The 22783-nt window shown below is 32.4% G+C and overlaps 1 protein-coding gene across 6 annotated transcripts in view; it reads left to right on the top strand.

Annotated features, from left to right (window-relative positions):
- The window catches only part of FOXN2 (forkhead box N2), a 57782-nt gene that overhangs the window by 21298 nt on the left and 13701 nt on the right, over positions 1-22783 (top strand). For all 6 annotated transcript variants that reach the window (XM_079111640.1, XM_079111636.1, XM_079111635.1 and 3 more), the window contains 2 exons: positions 9269-9819; positions 21421-21527. In XM_079111640.1, the coding sequence (XP_078967766.1) occupies positions 9283-9819; positions 21421-21527 (644 nt within the window). In that variant the 5' untranslated portion in view covers positions 9269-9282. The remainder of the gene's footprint in view (positions 1-9268; positions 9820-21420; positions 21528-22783) is intronic.

The raw sequence follows: 22783 nt of genomic DNA, 5'->3' as shown, positions 1-22783 counted from the left end.
TGAGTTCTGAAACTGGTTTTTGCCTTGAGGGTATTTGCCAAATCAGGTGAGCTTCTATTTCCATGTTCAAGGTTAAGAGGCAAAGCCCGATTCAGTCAAGGTAGAACACCTAGCAGGATAATCTTCTACATTAATTTGGAGCTCCATAGGGTAGAGCATACCAAGTGTTTTGTGATCTACAAATTATTTTCCTTCATGTCCCTAAAAAATTGTATTTTGAGAATATTGCTGCAAATGGGAAAAATAAAATCTCACTGGAAATGTGCTACCACAAATCAGCCCTAACACTGGTTGCATCATGAATCCACACTAAAATCTCAAGCTAAGAATTTAAAATGATCCTGAGCCCAGCATGGTGGTACATACCTGTAATACCAGTGACTCAGGAGGCTAAGGCAGGAGGTTCCAGGCCAGCCTGAGCAGTTTAGTGAGGCCCTAATCAACTTAACTAGACCTTGTCTCAAACTGAAATATTAAAAGGACTGGGGATGTAGCTTAGTAGTTAAGTGCCTCTGGGTTCAGTCATACCAAAAATAAAATAAAATAAAATTATCGTGGTCTATTACTATTCCCAGGGGACTGATGAAACCTATCAAAATCATCATTATCCAAGAATTCCCATTGTTAAAAGTTATAATGGAAATAAATAACTCATAATAAAAATCACCAACCATCCAAACAAACAGGGCAATATAAGAGGATAAGTAGTCAGACCTGCAAAAAGTTCACATTTCAAAATTATCAGATTTAAATAAATACACTTTATATGTTCAATAAATGGCTTAAAATGAGAAAAAGAACAAACATTTGGAAAAAATCAAATTCTAGAAATTAAAATAGTCATTGAAATTAAAATTCAGTAGATAGGTATAAAACAAATAGACTCTATTGAAAAAGTGGTGTTATGAAAGGCAAATTGAATAAATCCATAATGCAACATAGACAAGAAAATGGAAAATAAAAGATTAAGAATGGGGAAAAATTTGAGAAAACATATTACCTTTAAAGAAATATCTAGTTTCAATAACAATTGTTAAAGTAGAAGATCATGAAATCACATACTAAGCTAAAATAGAAGTCTATAATTCCAGCTAGCAAACACCTCTTTCAAGAACAAGGATAACATAAATACATTCTCAGACAAATAAAATCTGAAAGGTCACCAGCAGACCACCTTTGTGTGTGTGTGTGTGTGTGTGTGTGTTTGTGTGTATGGTGGTGGGAATTGAACCCAAGGCCTCTCAAATGCTAAATAGACCTACACTAGACCCAGTCTAGTTTTTAAGTAGGAGGAAAATGATCATAGGCAGAAAGTCTGAGATTTTAAGAAGGAATGAAAAAGAGTGGCAAGCATAGGGGTAAATTAATAAAAATTGGATAAGGAATAATGATAGTGTCTTATGATACAAACCATTGTAATACCAATGCAGTTAAATTAGAAATCAAGTAGCAAAAAAATTTTGAAAATAACATAAGTTAAGAAAAATTCTTCTAAATATGAGTATTGAAAGAAGAAACGTTTGTTTAGGGGATACTTTATTTTAGAAAAATGAAAAAGCTAAAATAAAATACTAGTTAATATTTTAGAAACCAGGAGGAACTGGCATGGCAGCACATGACTATAATCCAGAGACTGGGGAGGCTGAGGCAGGAGGATCACAGGTTGCAGGTTCAAGGTCAGCCTCAGCAAATTAGCAAGACCTTAAGCAACTTAGTGAGACCCTATCTCTAATACATGCAGGGGATATAACTCAGGGGTAAGATGCCCCCTGGGTTCAATCCCTAGTACCCAAAAAGAAAAAATAAATAAATAAAGAAACCAGGAAAAAATAATTGGAAGTAGTGTTCAGAAAGATCTTTTTATTGTCCTGAAGCAGAATAAAGATAACTTAGTGTTTTTTAAGTTGTATCAAAAATTTAAGGTGATTTTTCAATGAAATTATATAACTTCCACACTAGTAGTGAAAAAATGAAACAAGAAAGAAATGCCGCCCCCCCCAAAAAAAAGAGAAGAAAAGGAAAAAAGAAAAAAATTGACATGGTAAGAGTGTGATCCTAAATAAGATGGTACAAGTAAATCCAAATATTTGCATACCTCTTTTTTAAAAAACATTCAGTTATATAGGGACTAGAACAGAGCCTGCAAGGAAACAATATTGAAAGTAAAATGATGGAAAAAGATGCAACAGGTAAATATTAATAGAAAGAACACTAATCTATCATTTTAAATAGAAATTAATACAAATAGAATCATTAGATACAAAAAGTGATGCATAATAGTCATTTGGCCAGGAGAATATAGATTTGAATTTTTATGCAGATAATCATATTCATAAAATAAAAAAGCAAAAATAAACAGATCTATAAGGGAAAATTGGCAAATTTCACCAGTATTGTGAGATTGTAATATATCTTACTTAGTATTTGATAAATAAGGCAACCCCCCCAAAATAAATTAATAGGGATGTAGAAAATTTAAACAGTGCTTGATTTAAAAACTGCATGTTGAAATTTAACAAGCTTGATCCAATGAACATATATTTTAGTCCAGTCACCATAGAAACATTAACTGAATCATGAAGGTCAACCAAGTACTGATTTCAGAGATTTATTATCTTGCAAACCATTGTAATATCAATTCAGTTGTTAGAAAGCAGTAACAAAATTTTTCTGAAAAAAAAAAAAAAACCAAGAAAATTTCTTCTAAATAAGTTAGGATTATAAGAAGAAATATTTGTTTAGGGAAAGATGTCAAAGTCGTCCCTCAGATTTGCTTGTGGCAAACAAAACTGAGAAATGAACCAAGTAAAGGCTTTGCTGTCTTGACATACAGCATGAGAATGTGCATGGACGTTAAGGACCAGTGGAAAGTTGGTTGTTAACAGGAAGGGTGAAATTTTTAATAACTGGTATTGAAATAATTATATATCCATATGTTTTCAAAGAATTGGATAAGAGTACATTTTTGGTGAATTGAAGACGTTGCTTGGCACCTTGACTTTGTTGAGGCTGACTTTGAACTCAAGATCCTCCTGCCTCAGCCTCCCGAGCCACTGGGATTACAGGCATGTGCCAACATGCCTGGCCCTGTTTCAAAAATTTAGAAAGTAATAATAAAAAGGGTTGGGGATGTGGCTCCGTGATAAAGTACCCCTGGGTTCAAAGCCAGTACCAAAAAGAAAAAGAAAAAGAAAAAAAAAAAGAAAAAAAAAATACTTCAATAAAAGGCAATCAGTAAAGATAAGCCATCTACTGGGGAAAGATATTTGTATGACATAAGGATTAATATTCAAATATTGCAAATAATTTTTCAAAAAAGGCAACCCTATAGAAAAATGGGTATCAATAAATACTTCACATAAGAAGTTCAAGATCAGCCTTAGCAACTCTATCTCAAAAATGAAAAGGACTGGGGATGCAGTTCAGTGGTAAAATATTCCTGGGTTCAATCCCCAGTACTTCCCCCGAAAATTGTTGAGGGATTTGGGAATGTAGCATGTATGAAAAAGAAATTTTTCTTTATTTAGTTTTTAATACAATGAGGTAAAAATATGGGAAAATAAGATAGGTCAATAAATGTGTGTGGTTAAATCAAAGTTTTATGTTTAGTAGGTTCCTTTGTTATTTTGGGTAAAAAGACTGTCAATGTAATACACCTTATTCTCTGTATTGAAGCATGAATATTTTAGATAATAAAGAAAATTCTTGACTTAATTTCTCTTTTCATTTAGTTTCTGCAAAGCATTCCTCTTAGATCAGTATTAATACCAACCTAAGCAAAAATGCTCTCCTCTGCCCTTTTGGGAAGCCATCAGAGGTTTATATGTAATCATATTTCTTGTCCTAGAATATCATTATAAAATTGAACATAATATGTAGGTATTCAAATCTCTGTTAGACACATTAAGAGATGTATGAACTGCACTGTGGGGGGAAAACATGGTATCTTTAAATCCTGTGACCTTTTCATAAGATGTTGCTGTGGCAGTTACACTAGTGAGGCTTTAGGTAGGGGTTCCAGAATGAGTGAGTGTACCAGGGTTATTTAAATTCTCCACTTCTGAATCTCATTGTAAGAACAAAGTCTGTTCCTGAACTTTGTAGAAGATTTAAGGTCTTGACATAAATTTGCTTTTCTGAATTGTCTAGTACATTTATGTCTTGGCTTTAGAAAGTGGTTTCTTAGTGTTTATATTAATTACTTGAATTAAGCTAGTTATACTCTAAAAATTTTGGAGTATATTTTTCATATCCTACATCATATTCTCCATTATATTTTCTTGGCCTTAAATACTTACTTTGAGTGATGTTTATTATATATTTCAATTGTATGTGGTTTGTTGAAGTATTGTTCTTAAAAGATTAGTAAAAGGAAGTATGACATCACTAACCCAGGTTTCCTTTTTGTTCTTTACACATTTTGTTTTATGAAGGAAACTGATTGTGCATATTATTAACACTCTGCTAGTGAAAGATTTCAGTTCATTTTAAGACGTAGTTTCACATAAAACTAGAATTTTCCAAGTACCTAAAACTAAGTTTTTCTGATTTTGGTTGTGAAATATCCATTTTGTAACCAGAATGTTAAGAAAAAATACATTAATGAATAAGAATACTAAAACATTTTAAAACATATATTGAATTTGTCACACATTAAAAAATACTGTAGTCAATTTAGGATTAAAAAAAAAAATAAAAGATGCGAAAGGATGGTTGAAGCTACAGCATTTCAGAGGCCAGTGTAAAATGCTTAAAGATTTGGAAGAAGCTCACTAAGCATTTCCAAGAAAGACCATGTGGCCAAGCTGTGCTAAGAGGAAGAACATGGATTGAATGAGAATTGTGTACAGCACTGTATTTTCAGCAGCTTGATGCCTTCCATGGTGTTAACCTATTTTGGGTTCAGCTGTTGTTATTTGGTAGTGTAAAAAACAGGCTGAGGAAAAGAAACATATAAACCAAAGTTATTTTTGCATTACACTAAAATTATTACCTTACTTAGTGATGAACGAATTCATGTTAGGAAGAAGTTTTCTAATGAGAAGACATACTAAGAATCTAAAAGGTGGCTTTTGTTTTTGTCTTAAGCTTTCTGATAAGTCTGTGACCTTTTTGTGATTTGATCTTTTTTTGTGGTATGTGTATATGAAATGGAAATATGACCAAAAAAAACTTAGCACAGCATTTCTGCCCATGTTATTGTAATTTTAAACAATAGAAAAAAATTAATACATTGAAGAAAAAACTGGGAAATAAAACAACAAAGAAAAAAGTTACCTAGTTAGTAACATAAGAAACCATTAGGGTTTTTATATATTCTACTTTTAACCAGTTTATGTAAATTCTAAAATTTGTCTTCTTTTAGATAGTCATTTTTAATGGCTACTAAATATTAGATTGACTAGATGTGCTTACCATTTCTCTCTTGTAGGATATGTCCATTATCTTTAATAATTCTGTGGACACTAGGAGTAGGTAGGGAAGGAAAGAGAGTGTGTGGGGAGAGGGAAAAGGGAGTATTTTTTTTCCCTATGTGAGATTATTTCATCAAAGTGACTGGTAAAGTTACTAGTAAAAGAATGTGAAATTTTTAATAATTCTTGATAATATTGTCAGTTAACTTTTCCAAAATGACCTTAGGTCCATGCCCCAAATTGTACATTATGTATATTTGTAATTATTTGCTAATTTTGGCAAAAATGGGTATTATTTTTATTTCCAATATCTGTGCTTAGTACATACCAGACTGTGTTTAGCTTATTATATAAACTATCACATTTTTGTTTTTTCATTTTCTTGATCATTAGTGAACTTGAATATATCCTAATGTATTTATTTAATGTTTGTATTAGTTTGTAAGAGAAGATCATTTGCTTATTTATCAATTGCGATGGACTTGCTGCTCTAAAAGTTCTAAAGTGTTCAAAAAGGATAGTTTAGGAATGGTTCTTTTTCTTCTTGAAAATAAAATGACAGTTTAGACCTTACTAAGAGAATGCTAACCTTTCTGTGTTCATACTTGATTTTTAAACTTTGGATCCATACTTTGTGTGACTCTGCAGTATTCATTGGTCATAGTGCATTATTAAAGCAATGCAATTTTATTATAAACTTGTAATTTAGAAAAATACCATATTTGCTACCATCTAAATTAGTTTCTGATGAGAATATTTAGCCAGTAGTTACTAAGAGGGCTGGGGATGTAGCTCATTGGTAGAGCACTTGCTTAGCATGTCTGTGTCCTTGGATTCCATATTGCTAAAAACCTATGTTCCTTAACCCATTTTGTCCTGTTGTCCTAGATGTGGAACACTTTTAAAACTTAAATTGAGCAAAAACAAAAACAAAACAAAGAAATATTTGTGGTAACTTTGAAATAATACTTGAGTATTTATTCTCAGAATTGAAAAATTGGGACTTAATGGATTAAGAGATTGAGTGCAAATCTAATGGACAAAATCTTGGATATTGATTTATATCAAAAACTTGGGTATTGGTTTATAATTTTGGCTCTATTTTTTATTAGCTTTAGAGTCTTAGGCAAATGGCTTATCTCACTTCCATTTTCTTATTTATAACAATGAAGTTCAGGTTTTGGATTGTTACCATTTAGAATGTTTCCTACTATTAAGTATTCATTTCCAAAATAAATAATTTGTTGGGTGTGGTAGGAGTAACTCTGGAGACTGAGGCACGAAGATTCCAAGTTTGAAGCATCCTGGGCAATTTAATGAGACCCTGTCTCAAATTTTTAAAAGGACTAGAACATCACTGTGTTCAATCCCCAGTACCTGGAGTCAGGGGAATGAATTATTTTATTTATTATTTTTAAACTGGACACTGGGTGTACTAAAGAGTTCTGTTTTTTTTTTTTTTTTTTTTTTTTAAGAGAAAGGAAGACTTTATTCAATCAATGAATTTTCACTTTTTTCCCCTTGGTGGTGCTGGGGATTGAACCCAGGGCCTTGTGAAATTATCACATTTTTAAGTCTCTGTGATTATAGAGACTTTGGTGAAAAGAATAATTGTCAGTCAGTCACAAAGGACATGCGGTCAGCTCTGAAATTTATTGTGAACATATGTATAAATTTTTTTGTATGCGTATGGATTGAAATAAAAACTGAATTTGTTATAGTTCAAACTTTTCCTTTTTTTAGCGTCTTGATGTTTCAAGTCATATGTGAGAGAGAGAGATAATAGATATGAAGAGAATGCTGATAAGATTTTAAACTCCCTGGGTTTAAATTCTGATATTTCCATTTACTAGCCAGGCAACCTTAAACAGTATGATTAACCTCTGAGTCCTTTTCCTTATCTATAAAAGATAATTATTAATAATAGTGTCTATTTTGTAAGGTTTAATTGATGATTAATTGACTATAGTATGTAGAGTGTTTGGCACAATATTTGGTCCCAAAAATACTAGCCGATGCCATTGCTAATTGAGTAGTATGAAACTACATTTAGTAATAGCTACTAGAATCCCAATGGACATCTATAGCTGACTAGTTTTCATAATTCTTGAAGTAACCTGTCAGCTGTATTCTAAACAAAATAAAATTCTGAAGGCACGTCTCCCTGTTTTAGTTACATAAGCATAAATAGATTGAATAGGACAATATAAGGTTTTTCACTGAATTCAGAAATGAGGTCTTTTTATGAGTCATTGAAAATGAATTAAATAGCCTCTAGGTGCATTGGTACAGGTCTGTAATCCCAGCAGTTCCGGAGACTGAGGCAGGAGAATCAAGAGTTCAAAACCAGCTTCAACAACTTAGCAAGGCACTAAGCAACTCAGTGAGACCCTGTCTCTAAATAAAATACAAAAATAAAAAAGGGCTTGGGATATGGCTCAGTGGTTGTGTGCCCCTGAGTTCAGTCCCTGGTACCAAAAAAGAAAATGAATTAAATAGCACATTAGTTATACCACTTTCCTCTGTTCAGTGATTCTCCCATGATATTTTTAATTTAAATGTGTTTTAAAAGCAAAACAAATCATTTGACAAAACAATGAAAAAGGATAGTTTAGAAACAGCTTTTTCCTCCTCTTCGTGGTAATACAGTGGTACCACTAAGGGAATGTTAGTCTTGAAATGTCAACATTTGAGAAGACAGAATGCAAAATTTATGTATGTATGTACTGGGAATTGAAGGGTGTTTTATCACTGAGCTACCTCCCCAGTACTTTTTATTTTTTATTTTGAGACAGGGTCTCACTAAGTTGTTAAAACTGACCTTGAATTTGAAATCCTCCTGTCTCAGTCTCTCAAGTTAATAGGATTATAGGCATACACCACTGCGCCCAGCAGAATGCAGAATTTAAGAAATGCAGAAATTTATAAAGGACAATAAATTTATAATTAATTTAGGTGATAAGGAATTTAGTGAATAGGAAATGTTGAATGCAGAAGTAGAAAACAGTGGTGGTTATGAGTTACTGTTGGGTGTGTGAGGGAAGGTGGGCAGTGGACAGGAGAGGACGGATATTAGTCAGTGGGTACAGAGTTTTAGTTACACAGGAAAATAAGTTCTAGGCATCTATCATACAGCATGGTGACCATGGTTAATAATAATAGTGTACTCATATGCTTCAGAATTGCTTAAACAGTAGATAAGTGTTTTTACCACAAAGAGAACATGAGCTGATGGATATGTTCATTAGCTTGATTTAATCCTTCCACAATGTATTCATATGTCACATCACATTGTACCTTGTAAATATGTTTATAACTTGTCAATTAAAAAATTTTTTAAAAATCTCTTTAGTATGATAGGCTATAAAATATAATTAGTGGTTTATCATTTTATAGTAAATATTTCAGATCTGATGAAATGATTTATTTGGTAAATAGTATTTGAATTTTGATTATTTTATTTTTAGTTTTAGCTGGGTGTGGTAGCTTCATGCCTGTAATCTCAAACTACTCTGGAAACTGAGACAGGAGGATCATAAATTCTAGGCCAGCCTTGGCAATTTAGAGAGTCCCTGCCTCAAAAATAAAAAAGCCCTGGGGGTGTAGGTCAGTGGTAGAGTTAAATCCCCAGTACTAAAAGAAGAAATAATTTATTTACAGTTGTTTTCAAATAATATAAATTTGTTACTTTTCTTATAACTCATAGTATCTTCATTATATAAATATTGTGCTTAAATATTAAGTGGGATAATTACAAAATTTTTGATTTGTGGATATTTAAATATGTATTTCCTTCTTCCAAAGTTGAAGAACTTAAGTATTACATTGACTGATAATTTTTTCCTTTATTTCAGACCTATTAAAGTAAATGGGTCCAGTAATTGGAATGACTCCAGATAAGACAGCTGAGACCCCAGGAGCTGAAAAGGTTGCAGCACTAAGTCAGATTTATAAAATGGGAAGTTTGCCTGAAGCTATTGATGCTGCCAGGCCAAAGGCCACTCTAGTGGGCAGTGAGTTTGCAGACGATGAGCTCACAAACTTGAACTGGCTTCATGAAAGTACTAATCTTCTAACAAACTTCAGCCTCGGAAGTGAGGGTCCTCCAATGGTGAGTCCATTGTATGACATAGAAGGAGATGATGTACCATCCTTTGGACCATCTTGCTACCAGAGCCCAGAACAAAAATCAGCAACTTCAAAGCCCCCATACTCCTTTAGTCTTCTCATTTATATGGCTATTGAACACTCTCCAAATAAATGTTTGCCTGTCAAAGAAATTTATAGCTGGATTCTGGACCATTTTCCATATTTTGCTACTGCACCTACAGGCTGGAAGAATTCTGTTCGACATAATCTGTCCCTAAATAAGTGTTTTCAGAAAGTGGAAAGAAGCCACGGCAAGGTCAGTGTTTATGAATATTGTTCTATTTGGTGGGGGAACTAACATGGAACTCTTAAAATATGGGGAAATCAAGGGAGATGACGCCATATTGCTTCATTTTGAGGTTAATTATGTCATTTCATCATTTGCTTTCATTTGAGATGTTTAAAAATTTTTAAGTATTGATAGAAATCTAATAGAATTATGTTCACTCTTTAGGTACCTGGATTGTTCTTTTAATTTTTAGTTTACATAAACTAGTTTAATTTTTAGTTTAGTTTAGTTTCTATAACTGAACCAGTATATTATTCTTATTTATTGAATATAACAATCTGCCTTATAGTCAAAGGATAGACCATTTGCATTAAATGTAAGTGACAGGATTGGATTGAAATCTTATTACCTTTATTTGTTTTCTGGTTTTTTTTATGCGTTCTTTTAAAAAGTTTGCTTTTAAAATGTGCTTTGAAAAAAAGAACAGGTTTTCTGCAGGTAGAGAAGGTATATAATAGCAATAGAAGATATTTCATGCAGCTCGTAGGGAAGTAAGCATATTCTCTGTAGGTGGAGAATATAGGAGAGTGGATGGAAAGATAGAGAGAAATATGAAAGATGAATATCACACTAAGTTGTTTGGACTTCAGTTTAGAAGTCCCAGAACATTTTGAAACAAGAATATGATGAGGTTTCCTTTATTTTACTTTTGCGACAGTATGAATGAATAGAGTTATATTATCTTACACAACATCTGAATTCCTTGGTAGAGGAAAGTTACAGTTAGTACCATTCAAACAGAGGTAGTTTCAATGAATGTGTGGGGTGTGAGCAGTTGATAATCATTGCCTGCCTTATGTCTAAATTCATTGATTTCTTTAGTCTTTTCCAATGTAAAACTACATTCTAGTATAAAATTAGCTTTAGAAATTCATTTTTTCCCTGATTTCTTTAATACTATACTTCATTCATGCTTGCCTTGAATTCATCATTTTCTTCTACCATTCACATTTTAAACTTTAGTGTTCACTATTTTGTTTTTTGTTATTCCTGTGTTTTCTTGGGTGATCTCATCAATGGCTTAATATACCACCTGGATTCTAGTGACTCCCAGTGCTCTCTTTTAAAGGCCAGAATTAAATTTGCAAGTAATTACTAGATTTAGAGATACCACTACAGTTTATACAAAACTGAACTTTATTCCTTTCTTCCTGAGGTCAGTGTAGGATTTTTAATTGATCGATTGATTGATTTTTAAAAAAAAATTTTTTTTAATTTTTTGGTACTGGGGAGTGAACCCAAGGGTGCATAACCACTGAGCCACATCCCTGACCCTTTTTATTTTTTAGTGAGGTGGTTTCACCAAGTTGCTGAGGCTGGCTTTGAACTTGTGATCCTCCTGCCTCAGTCTCCCAAGTTGCTGGGATTATAGGTGTGTACCACCACTCCTGGCTTTTTCTTTTTCTTTTTTTCCATTTTAATATTCTAATCTAGAAATCTCAATCATCTTGTATATCTGATTTTACTGTGCCTAGTTATTAGTGTTAAATTTAGAAGGAATTTAGAAATTATCCCGATGAACATCTTAATTTTATAACCAGGAAAATGAGATCCAGGTAGGTAAAGTTAATTGGCCCTGGTCTGCAAAGCCAAGGTTAGAGTCTAGAAAATACAATGTCTAATAGCACCTAAAAATACCTAAGAACCTGTTTTTTATTCTGACCATTGTTTTATAGTTTCTTACCATAACATAGACTAATTCAGATCTCCCTTATTTTTCATCAAATCAAACTATTATATAAGTATGTACAGATTGAGGAGTTGGTATGAAGGAGTAAAATCAGATGTTCCTAGACCCAGGTATGACTTGGCCTCTCTCAGCCTCTTTTTGTTTCAGTTTTAGTGAATAATATATGACTTTAAATAAAAGCCAGACTTCTTTCTTTTTTTGGTACCCTGGTTTGAACTCAATGGCACTTGACCACTGAGCCACATCCCCAGCCCTTTTTTTGTATTTTTTTAGAGACAGGGTCTTACTAAGTTGCTGAGGCTGGAAAAGCCAGACTTCTTAGTATAGCTTTCAAGATTCCTCTCAATTTGACCTTTGACATTGTGCCTTTTCCCCCTTCATTAGTCCATAATCTCCCCCACTAGACTACTTGGTATTGTATGTTATAAACAGTCCTCACTTACTTGGTTCCATCTCCAGTGATGTAAGGTAGAGAAAGACAGTTTTTTCTCCCTGAAGAGAGGTGGGAAAGAGGGAGGGAGAGAGGGAGAGAGAGGGAAAGAGAGGGAAAGAGAGAAAGAGAGAGAGAGAGAGAGAGAGAGAGAGAGAGAGAGAGAGAGAGAGAGATATTGAGATTATTAGACAACCTTTTTAATTTTAATACAAAATTTTTTTTTCAATACTGGGTATTGAACCCAAAGGACTTTACCACTGAGCCACATCCCCAGCCCTTTTTATTTTTTATTTTGAGACAGGGTCTCACTAAGTTGCTTAGACCCTCAGTGAATTTCTAAGACTGACCTTGAAGTTGCAATCCTACCTCAGTCTCCTGAGTCACTGGGATTACATGCGTGTGCCTCCATGCCTGGCTTTAATGCATAATTTTATCTCATGTTATATAATGGTGACCTGTGGATGGATACTTATGTTTCTTATTTTTTGTTGTAACAATGCTAACAGTGAAAATCCTTATATAGATATTTTTGCTTGCTTAATTTCCTTCTGCAGCTAAATTTCTAGTCAAATTATTACAGTAGTGAATATGAATAAGCATATTAAAATTTTTGATACACATTACCATTTGCCTTCCAACAGGATTGTGTCAATATATTTCGCCCACTAACAGTTTTTTCCCCACATCAGTTTTTCTATACTTTGGCAAGCACTGGGCAATTATTTTAAATCATTTTCAATTGGATGAAAAGTAATGTATTTCTTTTTTATTTTGAATCAGAAACTTTTTTCTGTTGGTCTCTAATTCTTTCTTTGTCATATAAATTAAAACATTTCTAGTCTATTTGCTAGGTAAGTAAATTTGCTAATAACAACAGCTACATTATGAAGTATTTTAGCACATCAACAAAATCCATGTGCTTAATTATTTCACTGTGCCATCTTAACATCTGTCCATGTATTGGCTTTTCAGCTATAGCACTATTACTACTAATAGTAGCAAAGACTCATATAGTTTACTATGAGCTGTCTAATGTTTTAAATATTTTATGTTTATTAACTCAACATGGAGGATGATGGAGAACTGCTGTAATCATTCTTCTAAAAGTGAAGGCATTTAAATAGAGAGAGTCATGTACTTTGCCCAGGTTGATATAAGTAGTAAGTATAAGAGTTGAAATTCAAACCCAGATAGTCTGAGATCAGAGTCTGTTTTCCAGTATTCTTTTTTTTTTTTTTTTTTTCCTTCCTTGTGCTACTGGGGATACTGGCTATATCCCAAACTTTTTATTATGAGACAAGGTCTTGCTGAGTTGCTGAGGCCAACCTCAAACTTGCAATCCTCCAGTCTTAGTCTCTGGAGTTGCTGGGATTACATGCATGTGCCCCCATGCCCAGTTTGGAGTCTTGATCATTACACTATACAGACATAGAGGATCAACAAAGGAAAAAAGTTGTTCTTTAAACATGTCTAACTAAATCGTCAACTTCTGACAAAACTGAGAAAGTATAAAAGCAAAAGTTAGAGGTAAATAATAGTAGGAATGCAAAGGAGATAACAAGTTTAGCTACTTTATGAAGTTAATAAAACCAGGGAAAATACAACTTTGCAAAACTAAAGAAAAAGTAGTAGGAATAATCCTTTAATAATTGAAGAAAAATTTTTAAAAATCAATAAAAAATAAAACTCCCCCCTTTCCTTCAAAGAGCTCATCAAAGCCAGATATTTGGTATATATTTTACCCTGTGGTACTGGGGATTGAACCTAGGGGCACTCAGTACCACTGAGTTACATGTCCCGCCCTTTAAACTTTTTTTTTTCTTTGAGACAGAATCTGGCTAAGTTGCCCAGGCTGGTCTCATATTTGCCTTCCTCCTGCCTCAGCCTCCCAGGTAGCTGGAATTACTGGTGTGCTTCACTACCTTTGGTGCCAGATGTATTTTATTATTCATTCTAAATACTTTCTACTTTAAGTTTTGCCCCACAATGACAGAACATAGAGTTCTGGTCTTAACTCCTCAAATTGTAATGAACCGAACTAATTTTGATAACAAAATTCAACATAGACTGTAAAACTGGAAGATCACTAGCTCGTCTTACTTCTGGATATAAATGTAAAAATCCCAAGCAAAATATTAAGAAATAGAATCTAGCAATGTATATACAAGGTAATATCATTCCCAGACTGAATTATTCCAAGAATGTGAAGTTGGTTTAATAATAAGAATTCAGATTAAAAGAGAAAAATCATATGATCATCTTTGTGGATATAAAAAAGGCAGTATTAAAATTTAATATTCATTCATAAAAAATTAGTAAACTAGGAACAGAAGGAAACCTCCTTAATCTGATTAAGAAAAATAAAAAATAAAAACCTTACAGCATACACCATACATAACTGAGATGTTAAACACATTATCCCCACTTTGAAAGTCTTAAATATACAGTATAGAAAGAAAGAAAAAGTATAAAGATAGGAAAAAAGCAAAACTGTCATTCACATTGGTAAGATTGTATATGGTATATCTTCTATGGTCAAACTATAGAATTAATAATTTTTAACAGGGTTACTTAATAAAAATCAACGTTTAAAAACTCAGTTGTATTAGTGGTAGTCGGAAAATGAAAGAATTTAAAAGATGGTGTTTGTAATAGCACTAAACAAGAATAACTAATAAAAGATGTACAAGACCTTTATAGAGACATAGAAAAATTATATGAAGAAAGCTGCTATATGAAGTCAGTTCTTCCCTAATTGATCTTAGATCCATTGTAGTTCCAATCAATTTCAATAGGTAGGGAAAGGTGAGGAACTGGTATATTAACAAGCTCATTCTAAAATTTATATGTAAGTGCAAGGAATTACCAACACACTTGTGAAGATGAACAAGACAGAATGGCAGCTAGCCTTATAATACATAACAAGATTTAACATAAAGTTAGGATACTCAAGATAGGCCAGTGGGGTAGAATAGAGAGCCTAGAAATAAATCATTGCATGTATGAATGCTTGGTAAGTATATTCTGCTTTTGTGTTTTCAAAGTTTATAAGGTAGGTACATAGCTTTTTTCCTAATGTAATTATTTAAAGGTACATATTTTTATAGCTACGGCTTTAATTGCATACCACAAGTTGTATTCTGTATTTTATTATTCATTCTAAATACTTTCTACTTTATATTGCTTTCCTCTTTGAGCCATAAGGTTTTTTTGGTTGTTGTTGTTATTGTTCTTTTTAGATTTGCAGGGCAGTAGAGTATATTTTGAGATACATACATGGAGTATAACTTATTCTCATTAGTATCCCATTCTATTGGTTGTACATGATACAGAGTTTCACTGGTGGAGTTTCCATGTATAAATATAGGAAAGTTAATGTTGGATTCATCCCACCGTCTTTCCTATTCCCATACTCCCTCCTTTCCCTTCCCTTCATTCCCCTTTGTTTAATCCACAGAACTCCTGTGTGTTAGCATCTGTGTATCAGAAAGAACATTCCAACCTTTGTTTTTTGGGGGATTGGATTATTTCACTTAGCATGATAGTCTCCTAAAATTAATGACTTTAAACAACAAACATTTATTATCTAGTTGGCTATGACAGATCCTGATCCTTGGAAATTTATTGAAGTTTCTTTTATGGCCTAGCATATAGTTGGTTTTCATAAGTATTTCATGTGTAATAGAGAATGCATATTTTTCAAGTGTTATTGTTACGTTCTATGATTATGTGTTAATCATATTCAATTAATTTATCTTAATTACCTCGTGAGAGACCTTATCTCCAAATATACTTATAACTGGGGGGAGAAAAGTTGACACAGTTTAGTCTATAACATCTGCCTAGTCTTCCTTTTGTCTTCTTTTGAATAGATTCCTTCACTTCTTATATCATTTCATTATTTTTCATCCATGACTTTGAAAATGTTAGCATGTCTTATTTAATGCTACAAATTACATAATTAACTATTTTTTATATAACCTCTGTTCATTTAGATTTCCTCGTAGTTTTTAGTATTATCGTTCACCATTGTTGATGGATTTAGAATTTCCTTGGGTAGGGGTCTTTAGATAGTAAACAAATTTTGTTTGAAAATTATTTTTGGACTGGAGTTGTAGGTCAGTGGTTGAGCACTTACCTAGCACATGTGAGGCACTGCGTTTGCTCTTCAGCACCACATAAAAATAAATAAGTAAATAAAAGTAAAGGTATTGTGTCTATCTACAATTAAAATTAAAAAAAAAAAATAAGAAAATTACTTTTAACCTTGCTCTCAAAGATGGTTCTTTTTCAAATCTGCTTGTTTTAAATAGTATCTTCTTGATTATATTCAAAGTTATCCTTTAATTTTGAAAAAGGTTTCATATTATTTGATCATCATAATCCTAATGTCTGTATCCATTCAGGTAGGCATCTTTGCTTCTGCTGGCTCTGCTTTGTCTTGTTCTTTCTGTCCTGTGAGATAGCAACATGGAAGATCAAGTTCATCATTTTATAGCAGATACCTGTAGGACAAAGCAAGCTTCATACAACTTAAAATTCCTGCTTTCTGTTTATTTTTGACCTCTCTACTCACTTTCCTACAAACTTAATAATATAATTAAAATATTTTAAAATTATTTTCCATGATTTTAGATTTTTTTGTTAGGGGAGTCCATCATATTACTTACTCTATCATATAAACAGAATCATAGTTTCTGGATCATATAACCAAATCTGTTATCAGAAATCATACACCCTAGGGAAATAAACTATTGCAGTAGCTTATAACAGCTATATCAGTAGATCCAAAAAAAAAAAAAAAGAAAGAAAAATATAAAAGAAGAAATCATATTTAAAAATATTTCTAAAATTCAGAAGTTCCAAAGCAACCAGAGTATTCACTGTTCACTGTTTCTCTTTGCTAGATTGTGAATATTTTCTTTGAGGATAAGATCCATGTCTTCATTTTTATGTCTTTAGCAAGTAGTGTCAACCTCAGTAACTAATAACTGAGCCTAGTAAGGCTCAGTTAACATATGTATAATTTAGTAGAATGTATGAGTACGTGCACTATGTGAGATTGCTAGGTAGGGTTAATAGGAGATGTTTGGTATTTCATATAGCAGTCTGTCTGCCCTTAATGGTTTAAATGTTAAGGACTATTGTAATATTTTCCTTTTCTAAGTTTCTAGCAATATTCTAATTACAATATGTGGTTTACCTAATTTTCCACTAGATTAAAATTCTTGTTCTTTCTTCCTTTTACAAAATCAATTTTAAAATATTCTACTGGGTAAAAATGGTTTCTATATATAAAATATCTGAGAAATATATATATATAGTAAAATGTTTTTTAAAAACTTGCTATGGTAATTTTTTAAGTGAAAGGATTTTCTTGAAATGGGATTTTTAAGTAGGGGAGGAAATTAGAGATTAGTGTAAATTTTATTTTAGTGTTAGAAATTTTGGATGTGTTTTACAAAATGCACCATTAAATTTTATTATTGAATTATATTGATTAATTCTTTTCTACTTTTGGAACTGTTGCATTCATATTTATGGCAGGTAACTGTTTATGCCAGGCATGGTTCGCTCATGCCTGTAATACTGGGAAGACTGAGGCAGGAAGATTGAAAGTTCAAGATCAGCTTGGGCAACTCAGCGAGACCCTGTTTCAAAAAAGCCTGAGGGGTACAGCTCCTTGATACAGCATTTGATTGGCATGTGCCAGGGCCCTAGGTTCAATCCCCAACAATATCCCCCACCCCCTGCCAATAAAAGTAACAGTTCTAGGTATTTAGAATTCAAAGTATGGGATAGGAATATAAGTTATACAGTGAGATTAAAGTGCTAAATTTGAAGGTCATCAGCATTGAGGAGAATCTAGGTAAGGTGTGATATAACAGAAGCCAAGGAAGATGTTTTAAGTATGAATGATCAACTATGTTCAGTGTTGCAGAATGCTTAAATGCTAAGAAGAGACAAGTTAGCATCCAAAAAATTAGGAATATTATATATATATGTATGTATATATAGATATAGATATAATAGATATAATTAATGATATTTAACAGTTGACTGGGGATCAGAGATTTAGCTTATCCAGATTTCTATGGTAAAAATATTGCTATCATGGCTAATTTTAAGCTACCAACATCTTGTCATTATTTGGAGTAGAAAAGAGTTGTTTACAACTAGCAGTATACCACTACATTTAAGAAATTAATGTAATTTCAATAAGAAAAAGAAAACCTAATATAAATATGAGCAAGAATATGAACAGGTATTTCACAGAGGGGAAATATGAATGGTCAATATACATGCAAAGATGTTCATTTTATTAGTAACCAGGGACATATAAATTAAGGAATCAAGGAAGTAAGAACTAGAGAATGGGAAAGGATATATGTGCCCAGAGTATGGGTAGTTTGATCAAGAAAAGGAGAAATCATTTTATAATTAAAAAAAAAATAGGATAAATACAGAAATTATAATATACTGGAACAAAAATTGGGAAACTATCACAAGACAGGGTAGGAGAGAAGGAATTTATAGATGATGATGTTCATAAAAATCAATAGATCACTTTGTTTAAAAAAGGGGATACTTTCATAGACAATGGGGAATGCATGTCAACTTCTTTAAATTTATGAAATCCTTTTTGAGTTAGTATCTCGAACTAACAGGGTTTTTTTCAATCTGTGGAAGACAAGTAACTTATTCTTACGTCCATTAAATGATGAAATTGAATTTGGCAATCTTGACAGCACTTTTCTGATCATTAACTGCTATCTAAAGATGGTTGTTACCAAAAGAAGGCAAGATAACAAGTCTAGAACCAATGGTAGTGATCATACCAACCATAAAGGTGCTGATTAGATTTTTTTCTCATATCATCAATACCATAATTACTTTGGGGAAAAAAAAAAAAAAAAAAGCAGATCTAATTCATTTGTGTCCTGTCTCAGAACTTTAAAATCACAAAAGGTAGACATGGTAGTGTTTTTGGCTTGGTTTAATTTGAGCTTTATGTGTTAAACATTACCATCTAAATAATATATTGGTTTGTCTAAAAATTTATAAAACCCAACTAAAACATTACAATTGAGATTTCAGTTTAGAAACATGGAATTAAAATTTTGCCTGGTTTGTTAATCAGTTAATTCTTTTTAGTTCAGTGCTTGTAAAAACCCCAGAAGAGGTAGACAAGTCAGTCAGGAACATAAAAACATTTCAGGAATAGTAAACATTGCATCTCTCAATTTATTCTTTAAAACTTCCTTTACGATAAATAGTTTTAAGTTCAACCTTTGATATGTTCCTCATTTCTTGAGAAACTTCAGTGGTTTTCTACCAATAAATTCAGAAGCCTTAGAGTTCCAGTACGCAAAACAGTAAATGAGAGAATGCATATTTCCGGTTTACATTGCACAAAAGATTAATTTTTATAGACACTTTTAGTTTAAAAGCAGTACTTAACTTCTAAGTCTCTTGTGTTCCATCATGCAAGCAAAATTAGAATCAGTTTTTAAGCAAGAGTTAGTTTAAAATTAGTTCCTTTTTGCACACTGACTCTAAAACATAGATTAGCAAATACATAGTTTTATTTTGTTACCAATAGTTGGTGAACAGTCCCAGTGAAAGGAAGTGCTGCCATGGTAACATAAACCAGAGTGTTATTTGCAACTGTACTCAGGATACTTAACTGCCCTGAACCTGCATGTTTTCAGTACCATGTCTTGCAATTTGCTTTTCAAGGAAATAGTAATTCTACTGTGATAAAAAACAATTTGCAGTGCTCTCACAATAGAATTTGAAAAGTAGACTTAAACTAAATTGTTCTAGGAGTGGATTAACAAGGTAGAACATGACTAGAAATACTAAAAGAATTGTCTCATTCAGTGTATGAAAAATAATGCCTGCATATCTTTTTTAAAATTTAATTAATTAATTTATTTATTTATTTATTTTTGAGGCGGGTCTCCCTATGTTGCCCAGGCTGGTCTCTAACTCTTGGGGTCAAGTGATCCTTCTGCCTGTCTCCCAGGTCGCTGGACCTACAGGCGACACCTACCACTGTACCTGGCTCCATGCATATCTTTATTTATTATTAATGAAACTGAATTGGTTTTGGAACAAAGGGTATTTTAGGTACTAACATTTTACAGTTTTATTTCCATTCCTCAAAGCACAATTATCGTTTGGACCACATGATCAAATATATATTTAAATTTCATCACGTAATCCAAAAATACATTTGTAAAACTTTTCTTAACCAAAAATCATACTTATTTCATGTAGTTTATGTGGTATCTTGCTACTGAATACCAGAAAGATTGATCTGATAATCTAATACGTTCCTTTCTATATGACAGTGTGATAGGATATTTCTAGTTTTTCTTTTCCTATGTATTTAAATTGCTGGAATGTTTAAAAATGCCTTACACTCAATTGTATCTTTCCACAGACAGGAGATTTTTGTTTTCCTTTCTAAATTTATTTTATCCTAGTTCTTTATCACCTAATTTTTGTCTAATGATCCAAATCAATTTATTTTTGTTCTTATTGTTGGTTTTGTTAAAATCTATCTCTGGAAAGTAAAGGAATAAGAATATAATGTTATTTAGCCAATATTCAGTAAGCCCTTTCTATATGCCAAGTTTGGAATAACCCACTTATTTTACAACTGTGTCACCTACACATTCAAATAAATTACCTTATTTGAATCTTAGCACACCTCAGTGAAGTGGCCTGGATTGGTGTTTTGTTTGTGGATAAAATGCGATGAGAGGTCTGATTCTCAGAGATTAAAATATCTGTCCAGTGTCTCATAGCCAATCAATAGGCAGTGATTGGGATCTCAGTCTTTTCCATTTTATGTTTGTTTTCTTTTTCTGGTGATGGGGATGGAACCCAAGGCCTCAAACATTAGGCAAGCATTCTTATCACTAAGCTGCAGTCTAGCCCTTACTTCTCAGTTTTTAAATTTGTGGAACCATGTGTTTTTCATTATGCCATTATTCTATAAAAATTATGATATAAGTACACCTGTAATCTCAGCAACTCTGGAGGCCGAGGCAGAAAGATCACAAGTTCATGGCCAGCTTCATCAACTTAGCAAGGACCTAAAGCTACTTAGGGAGACCTTGTCTCAAAATAAGAAATAAAAAGGGGTAGCGATGTGGTTCAGTGGTCTGTGCCCCAGTCTTCAACTCATAGTACAACAACAAAACAAAACAGAAAACTAGATAATAAATTTGAAACTCTCTAGTATTGTGAGTTAGAGGAAATTTTGTACATCACATGCGTTCTACAATCATGCATAGCAAACTCATTTCAACTTTTGTATTGTACTCAAAAGATACTGGAGGGTTCCCCTCCACAATATTATTAAAAACATTCTGACACTGATTGTGTATGTTTCAAAGTTCTGTGTTACTAATTCATGTGCATTTTATTCTAGGTTAATGGCAAAGGTTCTTTATGGTGTGTTGATCCAGAATATAAACCTAATCTTATGCAGGCACTGAAGAAGCAACCTTTTTCCTCAGAGCCTCGTAACTGTCAGTGGTGAGTTAGATGGTTTTATTGTGTGAGCTGGAGAAACTTAACAAAGTTATAGTTCTCTATAATTGTATAGAGAAGTATCTGTATATGACATTAACCGAAGGCATTTATGTTTACTTATGTTTGAATTTGTTCGTAGAAAACAAGAAAATGAATAATTGAGAACTATATCAGAAATATAGTCAGTACAATACATCATGAGTAAATTATAAAGAAACTTATAATTTTATTTACAAAAAGGTTAAATCATTTTGTTTGCAATATTACTCAGACCATAGGACATAGAAAACTGAAAATATTTTTAAAAATTTTTAAATAAGATGATTAACATTTTTATATACATATTTAAAGTTCCTGTTTTAAGTTTTTTTCTCTTTAATAGCATTTTTAAATTTAAAATTATGTTAATTCTAAAATTTTAAATGGCAAGTAAAATAATTTTTTGAGGGTTTCCACCTTTGATAAAAGTAATTATAATGTATTTCCTTATAATTTCCCTTGGCTTTTATTTTTAAACCCAGTTATGGCAGGCACTGTGACATACATCTATAAACATAGCTACTCGAGCTGAGGCAGGAGGATGGCAAATTTGAGGCCACTCTGGGCAATTTAGCAAGATCATCACAAAATGAAAAAGATTTGAGGATGTAGCTCATTAGTAGAGCAGCCCTGAGTTTAATGCCCAGTACTATGAGAAAACAAAGTAGTAACCCCACTTTCTCTCTCTCTCTTTTTGAAGTTGTAGATGAACACTTCATATTTATTTATTTATTTATTTTTATGTGGTTAGGATCCAACCCAGTGCTTCACACGTGTGAGGCAAGTGCTCTACCACTGAACTACAGCCCCGGCCCCCTAGCTTTCTCTTTTTAAATTAAATCTGAAAATAATGTGACCTCCTTAAATCTGATTTTGTTTCCCTTTCCTAAGGAAGTCTTCAGAATCTTTTAAAATTCTATTGTGTACATAGAATATTTGTTTGTGAGGAAATATCTGGTGTTATTTAAACACTACTTTAATAATACTGTTATTTAAACTACTACTTTAGTAGTAGTCTATGATGTTTAACTTGTATTTTGAAAACTTTAAAAAGGTTTTTAATGATATAATAAATCAAAATTTCAAACACATGTATAGGGAATACTTTATAGTGAACTCTGAGATGTAACAGTATCAATATTTCATATAATGGTTCATTTGAATTCTTAAAATATTTTAGATAACTTGTAGAAGAGTGGTTATAACTGAATACTGTAAAA

Source organism: Sciurus vulgaris (assembly GCF_902686455.1).
Source record: "Sciurus vulgaris genome assembly, chromosome: 14".
NCBI classification, from domain to species: domain Eukaryota; kingdom Metazoa; phylum Chordata; class Mammalia; order Rodentia; family Sciuridae; genus Sciurus; species Sciurus vulgaris.
The sequence above is the reverse complement of the archived record's forward strand: the minus strand, read 5'-3'. Positions and strand labels throughout refer to the sequence as shown.